The sequence below is a fragment of the Protopterus annectens genome, chromosome 3.part1 (assembly GCF_019279795.1).
Source record: "Protopterus annectens isolate FY-2018-M chromosome 3.part1, PAN1.0, whole genome shotgun sequence".
NCBI lineage: Eukaryota > Metazoa > Chordata > Ceratodontiformes > Protopteridae > Protopterus > Protopterus annectens.
The window spans coordinates 1,386,370,712-1,386,386,560 of record NC_056732.1 but is presented as its reverse complement, the minus strand read 5'-3'; the positions used below and the strand labels follow the sequence as shown (position 1 = coordinate 1,386,386,560).

The 15,849-nt window shown below is 38.8% G+C and overlaps 1 protein-coding gene across 1 annotated transcript in view; it reads right to left on the bottom strand.

Annotated features, from left to right (window-relative positions):
• The window catches only part of LOC122797784 (kinesin-like protein KIFC3), a gene marked incomplete at its 5' end in the record, with an annotated part of 595,169 nt that overhangs the window by 132,484 nt on the left and 446,836 nt on the right, over positions 1-15,849 (bottom strand). The window contains one exon of the mRNA XM_044066305.1: positions 6,594-6,717. Within this exon, the coding sequence (XP_043922240.1) occupies positions 6,594-6,717 (124 nt within the window). The remainder of the gene's footprint in view (positions 1-6,593; positions 6,718-15,849) is intronic.

The following is a 15,849-nucleotide window of genomic DNA, read 5'->3' as shown; positions in this document are numbered from 1 at the left end:
GTGACTTTAAATCTTTGAGTGTTATAAGCAGTTTGACAAGAGAGTACAAGATGACAGTATTCTAGATTAGGGAGAATGACATGTGATTTGTTGTCAGTAGGAGCAAGTAAATGTGGCATCCTACAGCAAAGTTTTAGTTGTAAGAGGACTTTATTATCCGGGTGGTTTGTAAAGTCTCGGGTTAGGCCTAAGCATTTGTATTCAGTTACAAAAGGAATAATACGGTTACTGTTATCTGAGATAGTAAGGAGAGGAAGTTGAGAGGCTCTGTGAGTGGAAGAAAAAAGCATAGCATTGTTTTTTTTTTGTGGTTAATCTGGAGTTTATTTTGTTCCGACCACTGACAATTAGTCATCATTAATATCATAAAAAAATAGAGAAATAGTAATGGGCCTAAGATGGATCCTTGGGTTTCACTTGTTTTTAGTGCTGTGTCAGTGGACATCTGGTTGTTGGAGTAAACTTCAAAGGTCCTGCTATCAAGATAGCTAAGGAACCATTTGTGGCAATGGCATTTTTTTCACAAATTGAATTTTTGCAACTTGCCAAGCATAATTTTACGCTCAGTAGTTTCAAATGCACAGGTCATCTCTACAAATATACCCACTGTAAGGGGGCAATCAATTAGGTTACTATATAAAGTATCATAGTGGCATTTCTGAAAACATGCCGTATATCATACAGAAGCCCATAGGGGGATATGCCAGGGTGACTCTCTGTCACCTTTGCCTTGCCATTAACCCATTAAGCTATTTATTTAACAGCTTAGGCCATGGCTACAATTTGGCTCCTAGAAAACAACAAAGTGCAAAGACTTCTCATCTTCTCTTTGTCGATGATTTAAAACTGTATATCTCCTCAGATGAGAAACTGAAAGCACAGCTGCAGGTTGTCAAAACTTTTTCACATAATATAAGAATGTCATTTGGTCTTGATAGGTATGCAAAGGCAACCTTTAAAGCAGGAAAACTGCAGCACCAGGAAAACATCAGTTTGGGACAAGAATGTGATATAATAGAACTGGAGCATGAGGGACTGTATAAATATTTGGGACTTGATGAAAGATCAACAATAAAACATGAACAAATGCAAATAAAACTTAATAAGGAATACTTTAGAAGACTTGAATTAATTCTGAAAACAGTGTTGACATCTAGGAACAAAATCCAAGCTATAAACCAATTTGCTCTTCCTGTCCTAACTTACGGTTTTAGAGTGACTGACTGGCCCCAAAACATGTTGGATAAATTAGACAGGAAAACAAGAAGGATGCTTCATGCTTACAAAATGATTATAAAAATCAATGCATACCAAGATTATATATTCCCCATTCCAAAGGAGGTATGGGCCTCCTTGAAATTGATTACATGTATAAATCTGAAATTGTGGGACTCCACACATATCTGCTGACCTCACAAGACCCAAATGTAGTGAAAGTTTTGAAACATGAGCAGAATAAATCTAAGATGACTTCTTTGCTTAATCTAGCAGAAGCATATTGGCGTCAAGCAGGAATGGAACTCAAACCAGAAGTAGATAAAAATCAGGCAGCAACTGAATGTGCCAAAAAACAAAAGAAAGAATATAAGGTAAAGGACCAGATGAGAAGGCAAAAAATGTGGAAAACGCATAAATATAGTTGCAAGTATAGAAAACATCTGGAAAAACCTCATGTTGATCAGGAATGAACGCAGGAATGGTTAAGGAGAGGCAAATTCAAACCAAAAGATGAAAGGTTAATATTGGCAGCCCAGGATAGTGGGCTATGTACACGCTGGTTTACAAAATCCATTGAACATGTGGGAGAAACAGACAAATATAGGTTTTATATAACCAAATTGGAAACAGTCACACACCTAGTTGCTGGTTGTGACACACTAATGGCAGAAGGACTGTATATTGAAAGGCATAATAATGTGGCAAGACTGTTGCACTGGGGATTGTGCAAGCATTATGGTACCGAAGTGGCTGAAAAACACTGGAAACATGAGCCACAAAACATCCTAGAAAATGATGAAGTTTATATCACACGGGATCACCCATTACCAACAATTCAAAGGAGAGATGCTAGAAAACCAGATAGAGTGGTCCAAGAAAAGAAGACAAAAGTAGCATTGATCATTGAAATTGCTACACTCAGTAACTACAGTGTCTTGTGTAAAGAGAGACACAAAGTCATAAAATATCAGGATATGCAGGCAGAAACGAGACCAGTGAGGAAGAAAGATACCCAGACAGTTCCAATAATAGTAGTAGGAGAAAAGGGTCTTATAAAAAAAATCTACAATTGTATTTAGGTAAGTTACCAATCCACGTAACCCCATATGAATTGCAGAAGGAGTCATTACTGGGCACACTGCAGGTGCTGCGAAGAGCACTTTTGGCTGACATCAAAGATTGAAACAATACTAATTTCATGAACTTTAATCGTACTTTGACTTAGGAATGGGCTCCATTCCCATCATGGTATTAGAAACCCAAAAGATTTGGAGAAATAAAAAAAAAAAAAAAAAACAGAAGCCCATAGTAAAGAACTTTCTGAATTTTTTGCAAGATGGCAAGGCATGGGGCTAGGCCAATAGTCTTTATGGGTTTGGAGCTGGGGTACCTTAGGAAGAGGTATAATGATGGTGTATTTCAGGGCCAGTGGAATAATTTCTGTGGTAAGAGAGAGGTTATAAATCTGAGATAGTGGGTTGGTTATATTTTCTGCTGCCTTCCAAAGGATGTTAGTGTTAGTATGGCGTGCAGTGAAGACAGGGGGGACTCAAATTTTTTAATAGCCTTTTATTTTCCTTCTCAGACACAGCTCAGAAGTTGAAGGTGGTGGCATACTCTGCAAGAATATACATTTGAGCTGGAGGGTTTCTTTGAGTAGTTTTCTAGTTAGAGCCAAGATTAAGACATGTTAGTGATGGTTTTAATGGAAGAGATAGAGTTTCTATAAGCCTCTGGATTACTATTAGAACTATTAGGGACATTATCAGTGAGAGAGGTGAAGTTGGAACACTATCTTGTTATGTGTTTTATTTCTTTCCAAAAGTCTTTTTGGATTAACCAGACATCTGCTTATTTCTAATATAATTGGCTTTGACAAACTTTGTAGCTATTTTTGTATGTTTTCTTAACGATAAGTATTTTCCTGTAGGAGGATATTAGATGGATTTTCTTTCCATGCAGATGAAGCTTTTCCCATTTGTCTCATGACAGTTTTGGTTTCAGTGGTAAGCCAAGGGCATGTTTGGCCAAATAGTCTTCTATGTACACAAGGGAAGACAGTTCTGGATAGCTGAAAGTGTACCAGTGAAGTATAACAAGGCACTTTCAGAGTCATCAGTTTGGTAAAGTGGAGATCAATTAACAGAACTTAGATGAGTATGAAGTATAGCCAGTCTGTGTGGAGGGAAAGGTTGACCAGTCACTATCTGGGGTGTAGGTTTTACAACCTTGAAGGACCAATAAGTCAGTACTGATCAGTGGTTACTCAGGAAGTTTAGTAGCATTTTACTGTTAATGTATAGATGGGCCAAGTTGATAAAATAAGATCAAGAGTAGATTGCTTTCCTGTTTTGAAGCTGCGTCTGTTTGGCTCCTTTGCAAGCCTTTGTAGGTTAAGGTGTTGTCACATGTTATTTAGCTGTTTGGCTTCATGGCCATTGGCATCCAAATTAACGTCCTCTTGAATAACTGTATTCCTGCTAGGATCATGTGAGAGAATTTATTTTAAGTATGCTTTGAATGGTAACAATGGGGAAAGGTGGGGGATATAACCAGAGGGAATGGTGAGTGTGGTTTTCTATGCATATGTCTGCTAGCACTCAGTTAGGGGCTACACCATCAACCTGGTTAGCTTTTGAAGAGTCGGTCATTTTCAGGGAGATGTGCTGCTTGGTTAGAAGCATGACTCTGCCACCGATTCTTGGAACAGCTATAAAGTCATACAAGGTGCTATAGTTGTCTTGGATGTAGGCAGAAGGGCAGGAGGAGTCTTTAAGCTATGTCTCACAAACAGCTATTATATTATGGTTGCACGTTGTGAGCCGTGCTTCCAAAGAATCCCACTTGTTTATACTGCAGGTATTAATGCATGCAAATTGTAAAAAAATGTGACTTTTTCTGACAGCGTTATAGCAGTTAGGAGAATTTTAAAGGCTAGAGGGTGCTATTGGATATTGCTGAAGAGGGCCAGGATTTGTTTGGATGTTTCTGGATTTGAGTAGTTTCAGCCGAAAGTACAAATAATATATCAGAGAGCTATTTCTTAAAGACGGCAATGAATTTAGTCTGTCGAAGTAGATGTATTTGTATCAGAATTGTTTTTTGGTTAGATAAGTAAGCAGCTTAGTGTATGACTGGAGTAGGATAGGAATTTGTATGGGAGTGTGAGCTGAGTTATTTGACAGAGACTGAAGTTAAATTATAGTTTTAGTGAAGGTTGTCTACGAGGACGATACAGCCAGTGTGGAGGAGGATAATAAACAAGTTAGATGGATAAAGCCTTATTAAGCACATAGTAACTACCAAAAAGTGAGAAAAGCATTTTGTGTGGAAAATGAAAAAAGGTAGTAAGGTGGTAGAGACAATGGGAGGTGGGGAAATATATACTGAAAAACTGAAGGAAAGTATAAGTTAGGCAGAAGAGGGTTGAAATGTGGGAAAGGTTAACTTGACAGCCCCTTTGTTTAGGAAGAAGGAAATGAAACTGGAAGCAGAGAGAGTTGGAATGCAGACATATGAAATAAAGGGAGTAGCCCAACTGGCAATAAACCTGAAAGGAGGGAATGGAGATCAACCAGACAACCTTTAAATTCACCATAATATTTAGGAGGAAAGGGGTGTGATGGAAAGCAGAGAGAGAGAGAGAGAGTGGGCTGTAGAGAGAAGCTAGGAGAAAAGGTGGGAGCAGCCTAACGAATGGGGAACAGCAGAAATAACGTAGCCTATCTGCCACTTAGGTCATAAGATGGGAAAGGAGAAGAAGGGGCTACCACAACCTAACTGCCACTTAGGCTGAAAGCAAAAGATAGTAACAAAGGGAAAAATAATTGTCTTGAGTGTAGAGCAAAGGAACAAAAGGGCTACAGCAGCCTAACTGCCACTTCCAAAGAGAAAATATAGGAAAGGAAATAGAAAGTTGTACTGAGTGTGGAATCACGGGAAGGATCAGTCTATCTCCCACCTCAGCCGGGGAGGTGGGGGGTTGATAAGATAAGACAAAAATATTAGTTTTAAGCTGGAAGTAGAAGTACAAGGGGGTAGTAGTATGATCAGGAGGGTGCGGAATGTAGGGGGAATAGGCATTAGAAGTGTGTAGATAGGGTAGCAGTAGAGACAGTGAGGGGAAGAGTTAGGTAAACAGAGAGCACAAGGTAGAGATAGGGTTACCTATGCATACTTAAGCTGAGAGAAGACAGAAGTGACTTCACTTAATGTAGCAGGAAATCTCTAGTAACTTAGAGAGAACACAGAAATGAGAACAGAGCATGCAGCAGGGGCTGTTTATGGACCATGTGAGGGGAGTAGCAAATATATATATTCGTTATGGAAGAATTAAAGGAGAAACTGATGGAGGAAAGTAAGGAAAACAAAGAAGTAGGGAGTTTAATGTTTTAGAGGTCTCACTATTACTTAGTTCATGAACCTGAAGGCAAAGAGGAGGAAATTATTAAAGAAGTTGTAGGAATTATGTGTGTTAAATTAGAAGATAAGCCGACTCCATCACCTTGCATTCTTCCCCAGTTAAAGCGGTGCAGTGGTAGTATTGTCATCTCACAGTGCAAGAGGTTCTCCGGTTTGATTCTCAGCTGGGGTGTCTTCTGTGCGGAGTCTGCATGTCCTCCCTGCATTCGTGTGGGTTTCCTCCAAGTGATCCGGTTTCCTCCCAGTTTACAAAGACATGCATCTGCAGCACTTCTCTCTGGGCCTCCACTGAAAATTGTCTTTGGTCCAAGTTGGACCTTCCTAGTAAACAAATCTTAAATAAATAAAATAAATACAGAAAATTACAAAATGTATTCTAGACATTCTGCATTGTTTTCTGTGCAAGCATCCCTGCATTATTACTAGCTCAGCAAATGCTTTAGTTGATGGAGAACAGGATAATTTCAACACAGATAAAAGAGATAAGTATGTGAGTGGGCGGTGTAGTGGACACCTAGAGGCATTTTCGGCCTTTATGATTCTTAAATAGCACAATTAGAAATGTGTAGGCATTCTAAACAATTACACTGAAAATCAGAAACACATAATATGGATGAACACAGCCCACACTCAGCTACAGGTTAACCTTATGAAAACCACTAACTTCAGAGACCTAGAATGTGATACAGGAAATGCTGTGGAATGTAGTAAATAAGAAGTCATCTGAATATAAAGGCATTTTTGCATATTTAAATTTGAAAATATAACAAAGATGTCCTGAATTTCATTCTTGGGATATTAACGCATTATTGAAAGTCTGCAAACATTTCTTTATTATTGATACAGTAAATCCTGCCCTTTTGAAATCTTTTCTTAAGCCAGTTCTATATTTTAAGACCACACCGGTACGTTTCAGTGCTTTTTCAATGATTATTACAATATACAGTCTGTACCTTTCTGATGTCTTTGAAACTGTGGACTTCCACGCTCGTCAGGCCTGGCACATGTAGCTGTCCACTGCCATCTGGGTTGATTTTGATGTCCAGCTTTTCATGTGGATCTTTCGAGAGGAGATCCCTGAAATACAAAAAGCCAATGTCATAGCAATATAAAGAAATTGGTAAGTATTTGCTTAGCTGTCATAATCTGCAAAATGAAAGCCATGTCAGGAGCAACTCTTATTTCTGATGACTATGGACATGACAAAAAAAGAAAGGGGGTATACTGAATTTACACATTTATAAATATTAATGCTCACAACATAGAAAAATAAAACTTGAAATTAATAAATATCAACAACAAAAAAAAATCACAAACGTACAATGACTAAAACAATAACACGTGCGTCCCTTTTTCAACCACTGAAAAAACACTAAATCCTAACAGTACCTTTAGACATACTTTGTTGAAAGGTGATAATTTTAGGGAAAGGGATTTTTGTAAGATACTGTGAAGGGTGGGGATAGGGGCAGCTGCAGAGTTAGGGTTAGGGCCTCACCTTACTGTTTGCTAATTTTAAACCTAACCCTGTCCTAATACCTTGTAGACTGGCACTTATCAAAACTCTTATTGTCAGCTTTGTGAATGGTACATTACAAACAAGTTTTAAGGCCACATGCTGGGCAGTCTGCTGGCTATGCCATTTTTCTCACTCATATTATTGTCTTCCTATATATGGACAGTCACTCTCCATTAACAGTTTACTTATAGGCAATACAAACCTGCTAAACAAGTCCTTGTTGTACCCACTAGTGAATATCAAGACTCGACACTCAGTAAGGGGGTTTGGTGCCTCATCAAGGCATGTCCTGATCCTGCTACATGTTTACTACATTTAAGTTAATCAGTTATAACACATGTTCAGCACTTGGATATAGGATCAGTTTTAGGAATATGTTAATGCCTTTCCATTCTTGTGGATTCTCCTTTGTTTCTTTTAGTGGCCCCCTCAAACAAAAACTAGCTGGTGTAGGTGATGGGTCTTTCTCTGGATCTCATCCAGGGATGTGGATTGCACAGTAGCAGGTAACCTTTGGATGTTAAACCATTTAATGATAACCAGTTTATTTTTCTCAAAGAATGGAACATATGCAGCTCTTTTGGAATAATCTTACCAGTGCATTGCTGAAACATATTTCTAATATCTTTCTTTTATTAATTTTGGGATTTGTTTAGAGTCTGCAGTTATTTTGTACTAGGTCTTAGCCCAAGCTGTAGTTAACAAGAACTTACAGAGCCATCCATTCAGCTGGTCAACAAAAAATAATTAACATAAAATAAATAAAATGGAGGGGCCTCAGTGGTGGCAGCAGAGGGACTGAGGAATCCTATTGGTCTAGTCAGAGAGACAAACAATAATATTTGGAGAAAGTCTGCAAATGTACCTTCTAGTACCTTTCCTCCCTTGCAACTAAGTGGTACACTAAAGACAAAAATACATTTATTTTCAACTTAGAAAAAGTGCATTTAAGAACAGTGAGAAGGATTCATGAATGTGTGCTACTTGTGTGTTGAGTAGAGCAACACTATGCCAACAGCCAAGCAACCTGGAAGACTAGAGTAGAGGAGAAAAGCTACTGAAATACAGAAAACCAACCACTGAAGTGTGATGCTTAAACAGTATCATTACTCACTTTCCTTATTAGCAGATTATTTCTGAAAGTCAAGTGACAGATGAGCTGAAGTAAGACTGGAATTCTGGGTATGAGCTAAGCAGGATGACAACACAGATGGAGGGACATTTATGGATAGTCACTGAACTGAAATCTCTACCAGAAGGAGTGTTGGGGGTAGGGAGCTGGACTGATCCAACACCACAAAGGGTACTGCTGGGTGCTTTTCCAGTCATTGACAATATGATTAGATCAGAAACTCTGGGTTCTTATTAGTCATAGTGTGCTGTGTTAGGAGAACAGGAGCTCTAGTCCATATCAGTGAGCTGCATGAGGTGGGAGAGGTAAGAATCTCTAATTTCTGATGAATGCGTGAGGGGAAGAGGAACACCATGGACATTAATTTTGACTTGGGGGGGGGGGTGGGGGGTGGGAGGAATATGCAAAGCTTACTGACAGAAAATAAGAGAAAAGAGATACCAGCTGCAGACAGGACAAGATGGGTGGGAAGCTGTCCTGGGACACAGACCAGTAATAATGAAATGAGGGCTCCATTCACACACTAGGTATGTGGGAGGGCTCCAGACACTGAAAAGATAGAAGGGAAGAAGACAGTACATTGAGTACAAGAGAATAGTTGGGGCAGGTCTGGAGTATATAAGATGCCCAGCTGAGGAAGGCATGCTGATGACAGTAAGTGTAATGGGGACAGCAGCACTGGTCATTGTAGGGTGGACAAATATCATCTAAGAACCAGTAATGTAACTCATTGGCTTCAGTATTAGTATCAGATAACAGTTATTGACAGCATAAGAGGGGTAAGTTTAAAAATTCTTATTAGAATAATCAATTACCTTTGGAAATTTAATATGCATTTATGTCTGGAGTCAGAATCACCTGATTTAAACCCTTCACCTCCCCACAGTACATGTGAGGCTTTCAATGAATAAGCTCCCTATCTAATCTTATCACTATGTAATGCAGTGGCAGTGCATTTCTCAGAATCAGGTGCCTCAAAAGTAGAACAATTATTCTGTTACTGTCATCATCATCATCAACCCCCTTTTCACATGTTTACATGGGGTTGATGTGTCTCATCAACATTAGTCAATGTGACCAAACCACTTACAGCCAATGTTTAAAGTAACGGGTGACTAGCCATGATGTGGTATCCCTTGAATCATCTGCAAATTGTATTCTCTTTTGTCATGCAACTTAACCCGAACTGTGCCTGCATTCTGCTTTGGACATGTTGTATGTATCCATGATTGCTCATTCTGTTCTTCTACACTGCATGAATGTAAACATTTCTCACTGTTTTTTTTTCTCTTTTCCATATTGTCTAATTTGTATAAGTTGCATACTAGTACTGTAACAGCACACATGCTGTAATTTTTAGGCCCACTACTAGAAGCAGATTTATAATTCCTTGACAGCAAACTGGGTAAGTTGAATTTCTCTCACACTGATACTGCTAATAACATTGGTACAAAAGTGTTTCTGTGGGGGGGTGGGGGGGGTCTCCCTCATAGCTTTCCATTTTTGATGTTTCACTCCCACCCCACATCTTCCTTACTTATATTTACTTATATATTTATAGAAGCTTGTGGCAAGTGGTTTATTTATTAGTACATATAGGTAATGACACTGTACTGTTGAATCATTAACAATTGGCATCCAACTTTTGATATGTGACTATTTTAGACATAGCTATTAAATGATTCTATTATGGGTGCTGCATTTTGAGTGGACAGTAATTGTGTACTAGGTGTGTTTGATTAGATGGCAGTGTCACTGTAAAAATAGGAAGAGTGTGTGTGTGTGTGTGTGTGTGTGTGTGTGTGTGTGTGTGTGTGTGTGTGCGCGCACGAGTGTGTGTGTGTTTGTAAAATAGTTTTGACAAAGTCTCAGAAACATTGCACTAGAAAGTAATGGACTGACAGTAAATTTAATGAAATCCTAGGAAGCCAGTGATTATAACTCACTGTAAAGTGTATTTGGGTGTGACAGGCACTGGTCACAACCTGAGTTAGCAGTGTTCATATGTAATATGCTTTAAGGTCAATCACATCTTGCATATAATTCAGTAGTCAGTTATTTGATGGTCAACAGTACCATAGCCTTTACATATTAATTGGTGGTTAGTACCGATGATTATGAGACCATAACCCCTACCCATGATATATTAATTTGTGGCATTGTTTGGGATTATAAGCCCATGTCAACATGTTAAATGTGGTTTTGATTGAGAGACTGATGCCTTGTTCTTCATAGTTGTCAAGATTGTCATTTATATAACAGGAGCTACTAGAGAGCAAAATATGTACAAATGAAGAAACACAGACACACAAATGTACTGTACTGCATGCCTTAATGAATTGATAAGCTACATATGTGCACAGTGGGACACTGTATTGGCATGAACAGATAGTATGATTACATTATATGCATAATATAATCAATCACACACAATGAATAATACCCTCATGCTTACACATTTATGCCTTTTGCTTTAATTTCATTAGATATGATAACACTCTGCACTAGATTAAGACAATCTTATAGGTTGTTAGGTGTTTACTAGGCTAACAACCACAAGGGTCTTTTTAAGCCTAGCCATGCATCCCAAATCTCTGACAAGTTCTGATACCCTTAATAAGTGTAAGTATGGATCTGGGAGAGGAACCATTTACAGGTTACTTGTGTCCATTAGAGCCATAGATGCCAAACCAGGGATGAATTTCCATTTTCCCATCCAATTGCCCAAGTTACACCTGAATTGTGTTAGGGAGAAACTCTGATTCACATGGATGGGGAGCTTGTTCCATAAATGGGATAGTCTCTGAGATACTTACCTATTTTGCCAGCAGGTCCTATTTATATCACTGGCAAGGTTTAAGTCTTTAGAATCAGTAATTCTGGTGCTGTTTGTTTTGTGGCTATGCAGGGGGGTCCATCAGAGTGGGTTCTGACAATGCCCTGTATGCCAGGCATAGATCTTTCCTCAAAGGCCTGCGGTCTGCATAGGAAATTTACTTACACCCTGTATTCTTTTAGTGAAGAACCTCTGTGGACATTCCAATTGTTGGATATGCCTGGTTAGGTACACACCAAAAGGGGCACTGTACTCAATGATAGGTCTGATGAATGCCGAATAAAGTGGAACAATGACTTCCTTGGACTTAGATGCCATACCTCTGTTTATAAGATGCACAACAAAGAATGATTTCCTCACCACAGTAGACATGTGATAGTCAAAGACAAGATTACTATCTATGTGTGTCCCTAAGTCCCTGACTACTGGGTCAACTCTAAGGGGTGTGTTGTTAATATGATAGTTCCAGGAATGGAGGACTTCCCAAAGGATACTATTATGCATTTCTTGGCATTTAGGTTTAGTCCATGGCTCTCACACAAGTTGTTTGCCTGTGCCAGCCCCTCCTATAGAATATTTGTGTTAGTATGATAACTGCAAATGTGTGTTATTATGATAATCAGTGATAGCTTCTGATTTCCAATCATCTACATATTTAGTCAGCCAGAGACCACTGACATTGGCCTTGACTTCTGAGAAGAAAATACCAAAAAAGAGCGGTCCAAGGACTGATTCCTGAGGGACTCCACTTGTGACTGGCCTCTTTATAGAGGTGGACTCCCCAATTCTAACTTTCTGGGTCCTGTCTATGAACCAGTTGGCTATCCACTGGGTGACATATGGGTTTGTACCTAACCTCCTGTGTTTGTCAACAATGCCCAACTGGAGTATTGTGTCAAATGCATTGGCCAGAACAAGGTAGGCAGTGTGAATGATTTTGCCCTCATCCATTGTTTTGGTGATCTTCTCAAAGAAGTCCACCAGGTTGAATAGGCATGATCTGCCCTTGACAAAACCAAAATGGGTTGAGTCCAATGTCTGGAGGTTTACTATATCTCTATTGATCATCTCCATGATAATTCTTTCCATGACTTTACATATAAGACTGATGAGACTTATGGGTCTGTAGTTTCCAGGGTCTGTAGATGGCCCACCTTTGTGCACAGGGATGACTGTTGCCTTACTCCATTCATGAGGCACAAAGCCTGTTTGGAGGCTACAGTTAAACAGTAATTCCAGAGGCCCTGATAGATCATGTTTCATGCTACTTAGAAGGCATCCTGGGATACTGTCTGGGCCCAATGATGCAGTGTTCTTGGTCTTAGAGAGAGCATTAAGGACCAATCCCCTAGTGATAGTAGGGGGAGTTATATTTGATGATATGTCCTGAGGGAAGGTAGAGGGAGAGAGGGGTAAAGTTGAAGATGAATTTATCAGCCAGGAGATTTTATATATCTTCTGACTCAGTATAGGTGGTTCCATTTACAGTGGGCTCTGCACACAATTTTGTGTTGCCTTTGAGGTTGCAGACATAGCTAAAAAAATGCTTTCCATATCTCTAAGAATTCCAGCATTATGGAATAAATAAACATATATTAGACTGTGAAACTTTTTGAATGCCTTTGAACTTACATGGGCTGTATAGTCAATATATGATTCTAATTTGGTGGAATTAGTATTCCTTACTGGGCTTTGGCCTGAACCTTATTCTTGAACTTATGAACTTAAGAATTTATTCTTATGCTACAGGCACACTTTTGTGCAGTTATGTGCCTGACTTTGTATCTGAAGTATTTACATTCAAATTCACCCCAAAGATGCTCTTTTAGATCACTTTGACTTCCATGAAATATTTTCTGATTTCTGATTATGAGTAGAATCTGAGTCCAAATTGCTGGCCTGATTTTTGAAAAAGCCCTCACATCAATGGCTAGTGGAATAAGGGGATGTGACTAGTGATAGAGTGATAGACTATTATCAATGAGTTACTACTTATGGCGTAACTAGGTGTACTGATCACAGGACTGGAGGGCAGAGGTGCACACTGGCATTAGATGACTATTTAAAAGATCTCTGTGATAAGTAGTAAGGTTGCTGTAGCAGTAACATGTACCCAGTATGATTTTTGCAGTAGTAGGCAGAGGCTGTATCAAAGTTCAGTTAGGAAAATGAGTCTGATCCTTTTAAACTGTTTTTGCTACTGATTGGTATGTGCAAGATAGTGAAGGGTAGTTAAGAGGTAGACCATTTTCAAGCTTCAGCAAAAGTAAATTTTTTGCAAGGGTTTTCCTGGTTTCTGTCCTTAGTAAGTTTCAGACTTTATAGCACAGCATATTTGAACAAAAACTTTCTCTTCTTTTGTTTTTGTGACATTTGACAGTAAGGGATCTATAAGAGGACCTATATATTGTTTCTGTGCTAAATGCTTACATGTTTAGTAGGTCTTTTATTTGAACTGGCAAGGCATTTGCTAGTTTTTGGATAATGCTAGAAGTCCTGACTGCTGATTTACTGGGGTTTATTAGCAGCTTGTTTTAGAAAATAAACTATCACAATGGTGCGAAGTCAGCTTGTAGTTTACTTTGCAGGTCACTGGATATGGCATCTGAGTTAGGAAGAAGCAAACTGTCTACATACTATAGCAATAACCCACGCCTGGGTGTGGGTAATGCGGGATTTACCCACGGTTGGCGTGGTTTGGTCCCGTGGGCAAAGCCTGAGGGACCAAACAAAGACAACCGTGGGTAAATCCCGCATTACCCACACCCAGAAGTGGGTTATTGCTATATACTATGACATTATTTAAGAAAAGAAATAATTACTTTTCTTAAATAATGGAATTGTATAATGCCTCTTTGCTGCCCTTCCGCAGCTGTCTGGTATCCGCGGCAGTTCTGATGTACTGTGCATGCCTACGCAGTACATCAGAGCTGTGGCTAAAAGCAACGGAGAAAGCAAGATCTCCGTTGCTTTTTTACTGTTTCGCTATGTTAAATGGGTTTAACATAGCGAGACAGCTTTAAAATAAGCAACGGAGATCTCCGTTGCTTTTTTACTGTTTCGCTATGTTAAACCCATTTAACACAGCGAGACAGGTTTAAAAAAAAAGCAACGGAGAAAGCAACATCAACGTTGCTTTTTGCACAATGTGTCGCTATGTTAAAGGAGTTTAACATAGCGAGACAGCTTTAAAAAAAGCAACGGAGATCTCCGTTGCTTTTTTTAAACCTCTTTTAACATAGCGAGACAGTGTTTTAAAAGAGACTTATACTGATGGAAAAAGTCTGGGCGACCGGACCTTTTTCCATTAGTATAAGTCGATTTACAACGTCCACGCTGGCCAATCAGTGTGCACGTTTTGGAATATTAATGGGGGGTCATGGTATAATTTGTTATATTTAAGGAAGGCAGTTCTATTTTTCAGATTGTTTCAGATTAGAGTGAAAACATTATCTAAGATAGATCCCTGTGGTAAGTCACAGCTAAACAACTCTATATTACAGAATGACTTACCAGCACAGACCTGGTAAGTTCTATTTTAATTTTGGGAACATGAGATGGCACCTAAACCATTTTTTTGTAATTGCTATAATAGAAAGGAACAACTGACTGATCTAAAAGCATAAGTTATGTCTATGAAAATACCAATAGATAATAGACCATTACTTGTGCTGTTATAAATTTGGACTGTACCTGGATAAATGAAAGTCAAAGTGCTAAAATTTATCTGTACATTTTGTTGGATATCAGTAGACTGTGCTTGCTTATATGGTCAAATAATTGAGAAAGGATTAACTTTTCAAAGATCTTGGAAATAGGGCAAATATTTGCTATGGGTCTAAATTTGTTTGAGAGAAGGGAGAGAAAACTGTAGGCACTGGAATGATAATTTCAGTTGTCCTTTCAGCATTCTAGTAACTGGAAATAGATCAAATAGTTCAGTGTTTATATGCTTGTGAAATGAGCTATATTAATGATCAGACAAATAGTTACTAGGAATGAAGTGATTCAATAACAGAATCGTCAAAAGAATATATGAATGTATGTTATGCTTTACAGAGAGTAGGATCACAGTTCTCATCCTTGGCATCACTGCAGCAAAAATATGCCTTTGATTTTGTTACTGTTGACATATACTCCAGAAGTGCTTTGTCAGATCTGTGTGGGGATGAATGTGCTCTGTATATTACAGTTGATGACAGAGGCAGTTATCATCTGCAAGGATTGCAGACTCTTTGGTATAATGAAGGAGTGTGGTATCACCACAGTTTCCTGTCATCTTATTAATGAATGTACTGAAGAAAAACGGGTCAAACTCTAGGCCTTGTGTAACACAAGAATCACAGGCAAATTGAGGGATGTTGCATCATCCCATCTGACAGACTGCACCCCATCTTCAAGGTACATAACCAGTAATCTATAGGCAACGAGGGAAAAGAAATGCGGCTGGATACTTCATATTGTTCCAGATGGTGACAAAGGTAGACCATATCAAGTGTCTTAACAGATGTAAGTGGGATTAAAAAGAGTTGCATCTGTGTCATTACCAGATCTAATGACAAGTGCCATGCTAAAAATGAAATTATTATTAAGCAAGTATTTGAGGAGATGAGCATGTACATGTTTAACCAAACTTTTTGAAAGGCTGACATACAGGTAATTGGCTAATTTATTTCTGAGGCAAGGGCCTGTTTTGAGACAGCAGCACCCTTCCTTCTTTGA